The 14,953-nt window shown below is 38.6% G+C and overlaps 1 protein-coding gene across 1 annotated transcript in view; it reads right to left on the reverse strand.

The window, feature by feature from the left end:
• The window catches only part of SLC35F3 (solute carrier family 35 member F3), a 167,874-nt gene that overhangs the window by 152,361 nt on the left and 560 nt on the right, over window positions 1-14,953 (reverse strand). The window contains exon 2 of the mRNA XM_032102292.1: window positions 14,722-14,951. Within this exon, the coding sequence (XP_031958183.1) occupies window positions 14,722-14,951 (230 nt within the window). The remainder of the gene's footprint in view (window positions 1-14,721; window positions 14,952-14,953) is intronic.

Here is a 14,953-nt window from a genome sequence, read left to right on the forward strand (position 1 = left end):
ACTTGGAGCAATACAGATAATTCATATCCTCAAAGCTAATATATACAGACAAATAATTTTAGTCACACAGCTTCTGCACAGCTTAAGTTACTCATATGTAATTTTGCAGGCTTGAAACTTGTGTATTAAATAGTTGCAGTGACATTTCCATGCAACTCAGTAACTCCAATGAAATACAGCTTCCTCATTATTTAACTGAATAAAACCACTAAAGACCTATTTTTCAATTGCAAAGCAGACGCATGATGCTGTAATTACACCTATGGGTGTTTTCAGCTATTATTTTGGTTACTGGATAAGGTCCTTAATATTTTAATGGTGTAACATTAGCATAAAAAAATTATGAGAGATGAAGAGTAGGAAAAAATAGAACAATTTCAGACAGGACCTACCATGGTCATCTCGTCCAGCTGCCAGCTTCAGAGGGCTGACCAAAAGTTAATGCATATTATTAAGGACTTTGTCCAAATGCTTCTTCAACGCTGACATGCCTGAAATGTTACCTTATCATAACTAATATAATATTTAAATTTCATTCATTAGTTAATCCCAAAAGCTTATAAATGCAAAATTATTTGAGATATGTTATTTGAATTATGTAATGGTTGAGAATGGCTCTAATTTTAATACAAAAAAAAAGAAAATCGAATGAAATCATCCTTATGAGATGACAGAATAATTCAGCCTATTGGGAAATAAACCAACAGCAACAAAAAACCCAAGAAAGATCAGACTTGCAAGGTTGGTTATTGAAATTCGTCAGTGAAATTCACCAGCTTCAACACTGAGCTGAGATTTATATAACCACTTATCCTTTAGTAAAATCAGCTGCTGTTACACAAAGCAGATTACAGTGCAACTGTTTTAACCTTGAACTAACTGAGAGCTATATATCTCAAGTAGAAGAAGCCTTTCTGCAAGGTGCTGATTTTGTTGTACCTTCCAATTATTCTACAGTGCAAGTAATTCAGCTAGAGCACTTAATATCCAGGGTATTTTATGCCTCTTGATCTTGACCTCTTATTTCTCTGCTACAATTCCTACAACTGGGCGTGCAACTTTGCATAGGTTTTACAAACCTCCCTCCAAAAAAGTGTTTCAAGATCCTAATTATCTCAACATTTGAGATTGTTTTACCTCTTCCTGCTTTGAACTTTTTCAGAGGGAAAGGCAGTTTCATTGCTCCCATGCTGTCCTCAGCCAGCATAAATAAGAAGGATCATTTTCTTATAGATAATTGGAGGATCAAAAATACCAACTGTCTAATTACCTTCAGCATGGAAAAAAGTGAAGGAAAGCGAAAGAATTCACTAGACGTTCACAAGGAGAATGCTCTTGGCTGGAAGGGAATTTTCTATACATGTTTATATCAATAGATAGTTGCAACACAAATGCTCTCAGCTAGAAGCTGGGACCAGATCCAGTTACTTTGCACTTCCATTTGAAAAGTGTAGAACATGTTCAAACAGCAAAAGAGACTCTAGCCTTGTGATACAGCATGTTGTGTTTGTAAAAATACTTTGGTGAGCATGCTCTGGGACTCTCTGGAGGTTTAAGAGTGTCCAGGCTTGCCAAACTGCACAGCTTTCACAAACCTATTACAGAGTCATACCAGAACCCTCAATTCCTTTCAGGACTGCAGTATTCCTTCATATCATTAGTTATTGGTTTTAGTTTGGCAAAATTCCTCTTAGCTTCTATCAGTTTTACCAACATGAAGATGGAACAATTTTGGCTTCTGAAAATAAAGAGATAAGAGGTTAATGCACTAACTCAAACAGTTTCATTAGATAGATTTTAAACGTTACCACGGAGTTTCTCCAAGCCGCATCCTGCCCATCACACATATGGCTTTGTGGTGGGATAATTTAACAACAACATCACCACCAAAAACCTAAGCTGAATGTACAACATTTTTTTATCTCTAGCATTTCAAATTTCTCCAAGAACACTGTAATTCCATCCCACTGCATACTGTCCTTTGTTTACATTTGCAAGGAGTTCTGGGTTTATATGTTCTTATTCCTCACCTGAGTCAGGGCTGTCAAAACCTAAATGGCTTTCAGACTGCTACTTATACAAATGATGAACTGGAATGTCTTTCTTTTACTGTTCTGAAAGGCTTCTGCCTCAGACCCATTCAGTGACCCCCACTCTAGTACAGGCAGATTTTTTGTCTTCATCTGAAGCAGAAAGACATGAACAATGTTTTATTATTTAGCAAAAATGTGGGAGTTAGAGCTTAGGGCAATACATATTTTCTATTGATAACAGACTTGTTTAAGCACTTTTTTCTCCTCTATTGTTGCTTCTATAGCATGCCCTGTTAGAAGTCTCGATTCTTTACTCCTAACCGAAAACTGCAAACAATTGCATGTATGTTCATTCTGCTTTCAGCACTTGGGATCTGGTAGTCAGTTTTCTAGGCAACGGGAAGAAAGAGTGGTCTCTTCTCAATTTCTGTAGATACTTTCTACCCATGTTCGGACAAGATATTAAGTAATAACTAAACACCAAGTTTAAGATTAAAGAAATTTAAAATTGCACATCTATTAAAAGAAATAATTATTCTATAATTTAAATTGAGCTCCTCAGTAGCGCTCAGGAGCATATAATAAAGACCATGTATGGGTAGGTGTAATTGGATGCAGTTGCCTTAGGAACAAATGTTCAGCACACAAAGCAGGAAGCCTGCTTAAAAGGCAAACTCAAAGACTTAAGCCTGGTAGGTGAAGCCTGGCTTGACTGAAGTTGCTGAGAAAAGTGCCATGGGCTTGGTTGGAGTCAGGGATTCATCCTAACAGGTTTTCTAATTCTCTCATCATTATCAGTGCAGAAATAATAATACATTAAAAAGTGCTCTACTGGAGATGCATTTCCCTGTTTCCCTTGTTCAGTAAGCTCATCGCGGAACAAAAACTACCTAGAGAGTCATAAGAGAGTTTAGGCTTATACTCTAAAGATTCTAGTTTCAGTACCACTTCCAGCGCATTTTCAGATATAGACAAGAGATATTGTGCCTTTAGAGAAATGTTATTGTACGGTGTAAAACAATTTGACATGCAGTGATAAAACACTGTCTGGTATATGAACATCATTTTAAAGTAATCTTAATAGCAAAGATTCCTATAAAGATGCTATGCAAAAATATTTTCATGTTGTATAAATAAATACAGAATGCTTAATATTGTTTGTCATAATTATTTCCAATGAGATCCAGTTTTTACTATGCAGATAGCAAAACCAGAAAGCACAAAGTATCGTTCCCAGTACAAGACATGTTTCTTGTCCATGCATTTCTCTACAAAGAAATTACTCATCCATGCTTCTATGATTTACTCTCGTTTTTGTTTCCATTTGGAGAAATATTATAAAACATGAAACTACTTCTCACTCTGGGTGAAATCAAAACACATCTACAGCCCTCTACCTCTTGAAATCACTATTTGCAGAAGACAAGGAATTTCCTACAGATATTAAACTACATATTACAAAGCTATAAAGTTTGAAAGCAAGTTGTCTTTGAAACAAGAAAAGCAAGTAAGTAAGTTGTTTATTAAATAAGTTGCTTATCAAATAATACTTCCCAAAGACTGTGATGTAATTTTATGAACTGGAACCAGAGATCCAATTCCACACTGCACCCTCTAAGAGGATCTTCATAAGTCTTACAAGCCAACAACCGTGGGAAGGCAGTCATTTAAGATGTCTTTGTGCATTCTTCATATATTCTCCCAAGATAACCTGGCAAGCTGGAAAAACCATACAGGAGTCAGATAGTCTCCCAAAATCCCTGAAGCCATGCATAGAGTAGCTCTATTCCTTCATGCTACCCTAGTTTTTACTCCAACTCATGTAATTTCCCAGACTGATAAAGAGGACTTTACTTCCCATATATTGGAAGAAAGTTCACATGGCTGTATGTAGGAGTACCATGATATACCTACTATAATAACTGAATGTGGGCTTATGTTCATTTCCAAGTCAAGACCCACTTGTCATTCCTATGTCTATCGAGAAAACTTAAATAATTTTATAACTCCTGAATGCACCAGAATACTTGTCTGGGCATAATCTCTGGCTTGCTTGAAACCTGAGTTCCCAAGTTCAGGCCCATGGGGCCTGAATGCATGTAAGAAATAGCTGAAATATAAGTCCTGAAAAACAGAGGCCTCTAGTCACAACATATGATGTAGAAATGTCAGGAAGCCAAATCTGCTAAAAAAAATATAGCCTTTTCTGCTCTTTTCTCATTCCTCTTGCTCAACTTGAAAGTGATCAAATCTCCTAACTTAATTAAAGACACTTTCCATGTCTCCACTGACATTAAGGGGTTTGTTTTTTGACTGCCTTTTTCTACCTTTACATTATTTTGTAATTTTTTTCTTTTTAAGTAGCCTTTGGTAATCAAACCTAAACATATTTCTTTACTTTATAAATGTCTTGTTTCTGAAGGGAAGAAAGACCCACAACTGAGAAATTACCAGGCCAGCAGAACACTAAATGCTATGCAGCTAAAAATCATTTCAGCAAAAGTACAAGGAACAATGTTTTCTGTCATTAATTTCCATTCCATGGAAAGTGCTAACCAAAACCATAAGTGGTAGCTAGCGCCTAAGCTGAAAAAGTGAACATGATTACCATCTTCGCTTGTCCAGAATAAATGGCTGCATAGTAATTAAATCAGTCTCAAAGTTTCCAAAAAACATTGCACAAGTGAGAAGGAGAGACAACAGAATCAAAGCCATAAAGTTGTATTTCCTGTTTCACGGTGCAAACACTGCACTGTTGATGTTAATCCTGGCACTGCATATTTCAGCTAGGGCAAAAAATTTGCAAGCAGATAATCCCTACTGAACACCCAATGGACCAGATTTTCTGGAAAGGAGTTACTGCTTGAAACAGGAAAAACAACTCCAGGTTTTCAGGGCATGACCATGAATACACCATCACCATCCTCACACAAGCACAGCAGCTCTGAAGGAGCAGGTTCTTGCTTTACTTCCCACCTGAGCACAAACCTGTGCTCTGTTCACACAACTGCATGGATCTGGCAAAGCCAAAGCAAGATATCCTGGATGAAGCAGAGCCCCCAGGCTGCCACAGGGCTAAAAACAGCACAACAGTCAGTGAGTTTAAGGGTGGAATGACTTGGCCTGCTCAGCTTGGACAGTGGACAAGCAGCTCAACTTCCATGCTACTTTGGTACCTTAGCTGGTGTGAAGAGATAGTGAGGAAAAGCATCAAATTTGTGGTATTTCTGATGTAAGAGTCAAGGAAAAAGATACCCTTTGTGACAGAGGCCAGAGAGCAATGAAAGTTGATAGCTGTGTGGATCTACTAGCTTTAGTGCTGTGAAAGCCATGGGACAGATAAAAACTCAAGGCAAGAACAAGAAACAGACGAAACAAAGCCCAAGGCAAGAACAAGAGGCAAAACGGGACGAACAGGACGACATGACCTGAGCCTCTGGTGCAAAAGGACGGTTAGCCAGGACACACCACTGTTGCAAGAGGGAATCACCAAGGACTTGATGGGGCAGGGGGGGTTGAGCCTATGGATCTACCCAGGAGTAGTAAACTATAAAATGCTGGTAACTTGTGTAATAAACTGGGTTTGCATGCATCACCCAGCAGAGTCCACCTCTTCAAACCCTGCACCTTTGGGTTGTTACTATCGGATCAGCTCTGCCACAATATTTTTATTGCAATGGGATCAATAGGACTCTGCACCAGTGCTCAAAACTGAAAATCTGCTTGCTTCGTTTAGACATATAAGGCACTTCTCATGAATTATTTGACAGAGGCTAGTTATGGCAAAGCAAAAAGAACATTTAATTGCAAGATTAAGGCCTTTTTATTTCACTAAAAATCAGTTACATTCCCTTATCCTGGAGAAGCTCAAATATGCAAATTTCCTTGCCTCAGATGATTGGCTTGCTGAGTTAATACATCCTATTGACTACGTGATGTCATTGTTATTCTTCTAACTGTGAGGCTACCTAAATTCCTACACTGCTGGAAGAGCTTTTCTCAGAAAGCAGCCCAAATCCTCTATTGGCCAGATACATTCATGGAAACAAAATGACAGGAAGCAAAATAAGGCACATTTGGTAAAAAAAAAAAAAAAGAACCTTATTAGGCCCTCAAGTTCCAGAGAAAAAGAGAGGTGTCTGAAATCACTCAGATGCACTTTTTTATAAGGGGAGATGACTGAGAGGAGAACAAGCTTCTCAAAGTGTAAAGAAAATGAAATCAGGGAATATCACTGCTGCATCCCTTCTGTCTAAGGAATAGTACATGTAGTGGTTCATAAAGAAAATATTTCTCTATGGTCTTCCATGCAATCATGTGGTGTTGTATTTCCCACTGATTCATTTATTAAATGCCTTTCACATTGTTCCCCCCCACTGTCCCCTGCCCCTACTCCTGGCCACTCCCTCGGGTCCTCCCTGCTGGTTCCTGTACCCCAACTCTGCCCATGTACCGCCCCATAGCCCCTGAGGAAAAGCCCCTGCGCCCGGATCACGGGGTCTCTCTGCCTCTGGGGATCTCTGGGACAAGATGTAAGATTAAAGATCCTCTAAAACCCTCATGGGGAGACCCTTCTCGCCTCCTTCGCTGCCACTGTGTTGTAAAGCTGATAGCTGCTGGAGCAAAACTGCAGAGCCATCCAAAATGGACTACGGGAGGGCGACAGTGGTTGTACTGCCCTAAGCAGCTCCGCTGAGCTCTCAGGGAAAGCTGCAGCTTGCTAAGCTAAACCTAGCACTACAACACAATCACAGCATCTTTCTTTCTTCGAAGGATATGCTGAGGAATGAAAGAACACATGCCTAGTGGAGACAAACAGGGAATCATAAATGCTCAGGGAAGTGGTTTCTACAATAAGATGTATCCCATGAAGGCAAGGTATTCCCTAGGTAGGGACCATGATCTGCAGATAAATTTCTACAAACATAAGTGCTCATCTTATTACTGTTCTCTGAGTAGCCATCATTCACAAGCAACAGCAGAAAGTCTATGGCTTCAGCTTCCAAAACATCAAGAGGGACAAAATGACACCCTTGCATTCCAAAGGATGGCACTTGCCAAAGGGCTAAAGTGGCCTTTACATAACTTTTCTATAAAATCACAGAACAGTGTGGGTTGAAAGGGACCTTAAGGATCACCTGGTTCCAACTCCCTGCCATTGGCAGGGTATAGCTGCCCCTATACCAGGTTGCCATCCTCCTCTTTCTCTTGAGGCTTATTTGATCTCAAGTAAATGGCAGAAATTATCAGCAATTTACCCAAGGAATACAAAACGCAAACACCTCATTATACTGAAGAGAGATTATGGCACAAAAACTCACCTTGAAGACAGCCCTGACATGAGCCAAAATCTAGTAAAACTAGCTATTAAGCTAATGAGCACTGCTGGTCGTTGTCCTTTTATGGCTTTGTGTTTCAGTAACACTCCAGTAACACAACAGTATCTGGTATCACGGTAGAACAACACGGGCTTTGTAGTCTGATTTCAATGCCATTATCTTGTGCAATTAATTGTTTTTTTTAAAGAAATCATTATTTAAAGTTGCAAACAAACCTCACACAGTGCACTCCAGAACTATTACAGAAATTTACCCTGACAAAGGGTCTGCAATAAAAATAGTTCCAAAAAAAAAGTATTTGTTCATGATTCTTGATAGTTTCCAAATTAATTTTTTTCACAAATTAACTTGCTCCCTCATTATTCCATATCAATTCAGAGTAGTATGTGATTTTAGCAACAACCCATATTTTATTGATTAGTGAACATGCTCACATTTCTATTTAAAAACAAAAAAACAAAAAAACAAAAAAAAAAAAACAAAACAAAAAAAAAAGGCAGTTTTCCAATGAAAGGATTCTCAAATGCCAGGTAACTCTCTTCAAAACTGTTAACATGGGTCCTGACCTTGCAAAAACGTACAGCTAGGTTTAGCAGTAGGTTTTCATGGTGGAGACTTCAGTGGTATATTCTAACAAAGCAGCATTCAATGACAACATTCATTAAGGGTATAAAATGAATGCTGGAAGTCAACAGACTCCTAATTGCTGTCCCATGAACTGTTTTGCATAAATGGCTGAAGATGACATGAAATTAAAGCTGCACTGAAAAAAAAGCTGAAAGCAATGAATTAATTTGTTTAAACAGCAAACAAGCAAAAAAAGAGGGCCCGTTTTGTAGGTGGCAATTTTTAGTTTCTTCCCTTTGAAACCTAGATACGAAACACAAAATATTTATTTATCTGCCTAGTTAAAAGTGGTGGTTACTTAACACTACACAATTAAAACTGTTTAGTAAACAAGTTACTAAGTGTTCACTGAACATTTACCATTTACTAAATATTTATTAAACAATCAAAAATGTTTAGCAAACCAGTTTAAATTAGAATTTGCTTGGCTTGCCAGCAAGAAATTTAAAACTTAAAGTCTGTGATTAATTAAGCTTTGTATTGCAACAGGAACCAGTTTTCTCCTTAGTACAGGCCAAAAAATTATTACCAATTTTCAAAAGCCTAAGAACCCCCACGTTTCTTCTCAATTGGAATTGTCTTGAAAAAGAAGCATCTGAAAGGCTTTTTTTTTTTAAATATTCACCTGGAATCTTTGCAGCTGCTCAGTATTCAGCACCCATACTGCTCTGCTCTGCCTTCGGTGGCCAGATAGTGCTCATTCTCAGTTGCAAGACCACCCAAAGATCTAAAACCCCCAGGAGCCAATGGGTTCCCTTTCAAAGGAGAAACATATCCTGTAGTATCTGGGATACAGGCAGACTTGTGACTGGGTCTCTGAAATACTTAAAAAGACTGTTTCTGGGGACAGCTCTTCTCAGTTACGCTACTATGTACGTGAGAAAATTGCTTAAGAAGTCTTTGTGTGAGCTGCCATGTGGGCATAAGTCACTAATATCCCTGGTTCATGTATCACCGTATGTAGGTTTAGCTTGCAGCAGATAACTGCAACTGACATTTGAAACAACAACGCTACAGTAATTTAAATCTGCAGTGCAATTCATCACCGTTGCTTTCTTTCACCTGTAGGCATTCCCATGTTCTCGTAGGTTTTCTTGGTAGCATAAAAATTACTTATGTTAGTATTGAAAATGAAGAGTTGAAGAACATTGATTAAAAAATAAACTAGGCTTCAGATGCCATAAGCCTATCTTAAAGGAAAAAAAAAAAAGAGCTATAAAACACATATTGTTATTAATCTTCTAATCTTCTTCAGTGGTGACCTACAGATTGGGTATTGTAGAAGGGCTGTTGACCTATAGATTGACCCTGGGGAGAGAAACTTAGATAGCTGCACCAAGCAAGATATCTAGAGGTTACTCCATGTTTTCACCTGAAAAGCAATATTCTCACATAATCATTTGACTTCAGAAACAGCAACATGAACGATACCACCAAGTCTTGCTTCAGTTATAAACTTATTACATTCAATATGGAAAGCAAGCAATCAGTTTAAATTAACTGCTTACAGTTGGCCTGAAAATGGCTTTCCCCAGAGAAAATTATAGTCTTCAACTTACATCTTTGAACTTCTGGAGTATATCAACTCAAAAGAGTAAGTTAAATTCTCCCTCAGATGCAAATACATGAAAATGGTATTTGCACAAATTTCTCTCGATTCATATCCTCACTGGATTTGCTTTTAGCAACTGTGAAATTTCAGCATTCAGTGGCACATGAAAAGAAAATCACAAGGAGGAACACTGGGGATCAGTTGGAAACACTGGTCTTTAGCTGTATAACTGATACTCTAATATTTATAAGGGTACAGTGCTCATACGTTTAATTAGCTAAAACCAACACTAAACTATTAGCTTGAAAGGCTGTCAAAGTCTATAGGTGGGAACAGTCTGCCCAGAGGAGTTAAGAGTGCCCCATCCCTGGAAGTGCTCAAGGCCAACCTGGATGAGGATTTGAGCTAGCTGGTCCAGTGAACGTGTCCCTGCCTATGGCAGGGGGGTGGAAACTAGATGACTTTTAAGGTCCCTTCTTACACAAATCATTCTCTGACATAATTCTGTGATTGGCATACTCAGACAATTATGCTTTCTGTGCAATGCTCAGGCTATTCAGACAATGTGTTCCAGTATGTTACTTACACTGGTGATAGCACTTCAATTCCACATTCAGGTCAAGACCTAATGTGCTACACACTGGATGAGTACTACATTGAAATTTTGTGCATTAAAATGATATGGTTTTTGTTATTGCTGAAATAACTATGAGGAAACATTAAAAATATGAAACCTGATATTTAAGGTAGCAGGGAGAAGCAAAGCCAGAGAACTTCATTTAGTTGACACAATCTTTCCCTTTCACCTGAACATCACATCTCTTAAAAGTTACCACTGGGACAACCTGGAATTATTCACAAGGTCGAAGTCTCAGAGAAATGTATGTTCACAAGCCATGACCCACAGATAGCAGTCAATTCCTAGTAAACAGAACTGAGAGGAGTTAAAACTACATACTATTCTCTTAATTTTCTTTCTGCAGGTAGAGAAACATCTGTGAGCACAGAAAGAATGTAAGTGAATAAAAGAGGGAGGCCAAGGCCCATATAATCCTGTTTTGTCCACAATAAGTCTGTATTTACAAACACATGCTAAGGATATATGAAAGTCCCTGCTTTAAAAGAAAGACCCTAATCTTAAACAAGGAGTAGAAGCAGGTGATCTGTAGGAAGAAGATTGCAAAATAAGGATAGCTGGCTCAAGCCCACGTGAATGTATTTAAAATACTAATCACATAATGACACAGTGTGATATTGAATCACCACAAAATAGACCTAATTAGAGAAAAATGAAGGTTTGGTAAAGGTGATAGCTGTGCACATTTGTTTCCACAGGAAATAAGCACCCTGGTGATTGCTACAATCATTAAAATAGACAAGTCTTCCATACTGCCCAGAAGGACAGTCCAAGAGTTTTGTGACACCAGTATCTGTCAAGCGCAGAAAAGCTCCCAGGGAACTATACTTCTAAAAATATTTAGAATATTTTAGAATATTAGAATATTTTTAGAATATTTTAGAATTATTCTGACTGATAATGGTGTGAAAATGAAACTTAAAATACGGCTGTTCACCTCCAAACTTGGCTTTGCTCTTCAGCTGAAGTCCCAGGCTTCCAGAAGCAGAAATCATGAGAATTCACATAACCTTCACGGAAGAGAACAGCAGTGCTAATACAGCTCTAACAATAGCTTCTTTGACAGAAGACTGTCAATGGGTTCTGCAAATCTTGTGGCATTGTTTAGGGGGCTTTTTAAAATTAAAGTCTTTGATCCCTATGTTCTAACTAAAAGAAAAAAAATTAAAAGGCAACATACCTCTTACTGATAATGAGAATTTCACAAATATTGAGCTTTTACATTGGTAGCTGCATAAGAGTATGATTCTACAATCTGATGGCATCTTATCTGTTTCTTCCCCTCTGCCTTTATATTCGAAAAATCAAATCACATGCTGCAAAATATTTCCCATGGGACACGTATGAATATTTGATTTAGACTGGAGAGCAGTTAACCACATAATTAGTTACCCTGGAAATCAAAGAATTCAGAAAAATAAGAACTACCAGATTGGATCAGGAAACACTCCTATTCTCTTTCTAAAGGTTGGCAGATGCTATGGAGGGAAGCACAAGAAACCCTCAAGAAAAGTCTCCTCACACCCTAAGGAGGGGCTAATTTGAATTCTGGATAATGAAATTTAATATTCTCTCCGATATGTTTCCCATTTTATCACAATTCCAGATCTTTCCACTGCTATTACAATCCCTTGAAATCTTCGTCTCAAGAATAAATTACGTTTTCTTAAATATTCTTTTTCAATCAGTCTTTAATTGATGGCTTTTCAGTTTCTTTGCCTGCCTTTTTCTCTTATGACACAGAAAGAAGAAAAACTCTCTGCCTGCCTAAGCAATGTGTCAGTACTTTCCAATACTTTCATTTCAACCTCTTTAAGGTAAACAGCAAAAACTCTTGAGGCTCTTTACAGATTGCCTGTACTCTTTCTCCTTGCTCATGTCAGAGCCTCCTGTAATATTTTTTGAGAGCAGACAACCAAAATTACAGTATTTCACTAAATTCTCTGAAGGCATCCTAACACACAGGAACTGCATCACATTATTCCAGTTCCTAAAATCTGGTTTGCAAGTGCAGGCAAACAGCAGAGGTCTTCCCTGAGCTGTGTACAGTCCCAAACTCACCAGCCAATGTAATGTGAAAGCTGGCAGGTAATTTCAGCATTTTCAGGAAACATGAGGCTTCTGTTTGTGATAACTGAATGACATTTATTGACATTTCAGCAAGTCACCTGGCTGGGGCAAGTCTCCTGAGAATAATGTTATGAGTCTTTTCTCATTCTGTCCAATCCAGATCAATTTGTGTCTTCAGCACATTTTCACTTCTTTCTCCTCTCTTTCCACTAATTTATAAGAATATTAAATACTGGATTTGCTACATAACCTTGAGGCATCCCAGTATGTTTTAAATTGTTCTCCAAGGAAGTTTTGGGATCATGGTAACACTATTTTGGATTATTAGTGGTAGTTTCCCTAACAGAGGTTTGCTAAAACAAAAATAACCAAATAAGCCAAAGCTTTCTGGATCCCTCAAACAATTATATATATCTGCACATACACCTGTATATATATAAACAGTCTAAATAAAGTATGAAAGAATACACTCGAGTGCAAAAGAAGTAGATCTGGCCCTAAAGGCAATTTAGTTGCAATAAAAAGAATGTCACCAAGAGAAACAGACTAAATAAATCTAGATCAGACCATATTATAGATTTATTTTCTGCAAAGCAGGTCCATTATTAGTGCACTCCATAATTATAATCATAGTGCATCCAAATGTCTACAAGCATGCAAAATAAGACGACAAAAAGTACCCAGGTTGCAATCTGAGCTTAACAAAAATCATTTGATCGCAGTACTTGAGCCAAATAAATTTTCTAACTGCAAAGTCACAAGGAAAGTCCATATCCCAAAATTAGATGTCAACCCAACTTGAGGGAGTATTCAAAGAGGTTTCAAAGTGGTGGTGACAAAGTTGTCTTCCCACTTTATGATATACCCTATTCAGTCAGCTATTCAACTGATGCAGATCAACACAGCTCTCCTTAAACCATGCTTTAGAGATGTGTCTTTTCTTCTACGTGTCCTTCCATGTTCCTAGTAACTCAGATTTTAAATTGGCAACAAATTCACATAACCTATTATTTTTAGACATACATTTATGAAAATCAGACACTTTGTATATTTATTCCCCACCATTACAATTAAAGTATGTAATTTTGTTATTCACATCAATTTAGGAGAGAAAATGTAACTAGAATAGCAGGCTTAGGCTTGCTATTAACTTTTTCAGACAGAGTTATAAATTTCAACAAATAGGTTATAATTGAGGAGCCAGCATGACCTTTATTATTTCAGAAGGTTCAGCCACAGCAGCTCAGTGTGACTTCAGCTAGACTATTAGTCACTCTGTTAGATAGAACCATTAACATCCAACTCAGTCTGGCAACCACATATGATCTGATCCTTAAAACTGCCTGAATAAGCTTTACTCTCAAGAACAGCCCCAATCCAGGCACTGGAATTGCTCAGAAATACCATACTCCTAGTGAGTAAAGTAGCAAATATCCAATATTTCTGTCATAATTGCAATCAAAGAAAAAAAATAAAAAAAAGGCTCTCACAGACGAGGTATTAGAATATTTATTAGTAAAGTCCTATTTTCAAGCAACCAGGAGTGGCTCTTCTCAGAGAAAAACTGAACTAGTACTGTGTGCCATGCATTCTTGTATCATTCTATTCCATTACTAAACACACTGCCAAATAGATAATCCAGTAGTAAATATTTCAGAACACTTGCACTTAATACTTAGGGAAGTACAACATGAAAACAACCACTTTATCAGAGCCAGTGTTTCCAGCAAAGTGATTATTTCTGTTACAGCAGAATCCTTTTTTTCAACAAAAACCCTGTAATGTTACAAATGACATTAAGACAACCAAAATAATGCTATGACTTCAATTAACTGGTAAACTATTCTAGAACTTTTTCATGCATACAATTGACATAAACATGATGAATGATGGACAGGAAATAGGGCATTCCTTTTTTAAATCATGTATATGAAAGAATACAGCTACACCCCTCTTCATATCGTTATCATTGGAAGTTTCTTTCTCAAGTGCATGCGTACGAAAGAAACAGTTTCACTCGACATAGGAAAGACAGATCATTCAGCTCAAGTGCTGGGAAAATTTGACAGACTCCTAAAACAACGGAAACATACACTGATAACGCGTTACTTGTGGAAATGGTACGTGCGTGAACGTGCAGGGGCTTTTACACAGCTGTCAGCCCACGGTGATTACCGTCGCTAAGTGTGCCTGCAACATCGAAGACAAACATTTGACCTATTTTCTTAGCAGAATTTAGCTGTCATCATTCTTAGCACCACGCTCTCGTGAACCAGCCACTGCCAAAGGACTAAGGCAACACGGGCATAGAATTTTTCGCCGAGAGTGAGAGCACTTGAGCGAGGTTTGTTCCAGCGGCAAAGCGATCGGCCCCTCGAACCCACATCCCTCAGCCGGTTCCGGGCTGCCCCCGCTCGCCCCCGTCCTGGCAAACCCCCACGCCCGTCCGTGCCGGGGACTCACGTTTGTAGCTGGCGGCCCAGGGCTGGTAGCCGTAGTAGCCGGTGATGCGGAGGATGCGTTCCTCGATGGAGGTGAGCCCCACGGACGCGCTGGTGAGGTCTTCCACGGAGCGGGACCACTTCAAGTCCTCTTTAATGGCCTCGTCCACCACCAGGTACTTGAGCTGCCGCAGCTGCGGGCTGATGTCGGACAGCCGCCGGGGGCTGACATCGGGGGAGCGCCGCATGCCGCT

This window comes from Corvus moneduloides, chromosome 3 (genome assembly GCF_009650955.1).
Source record: "Corvus moneduloides isolate bCorMon1 chromosome 3, bCorMon1.pri, whole genome shotgun sequence".
In the NCBI taxonomy this organism is placed as follows: Eukaryota; Metazoa; Chordata; class Aves; order Passeriformes; family Corvidae; genus Corvus; species Corvus moneduloides.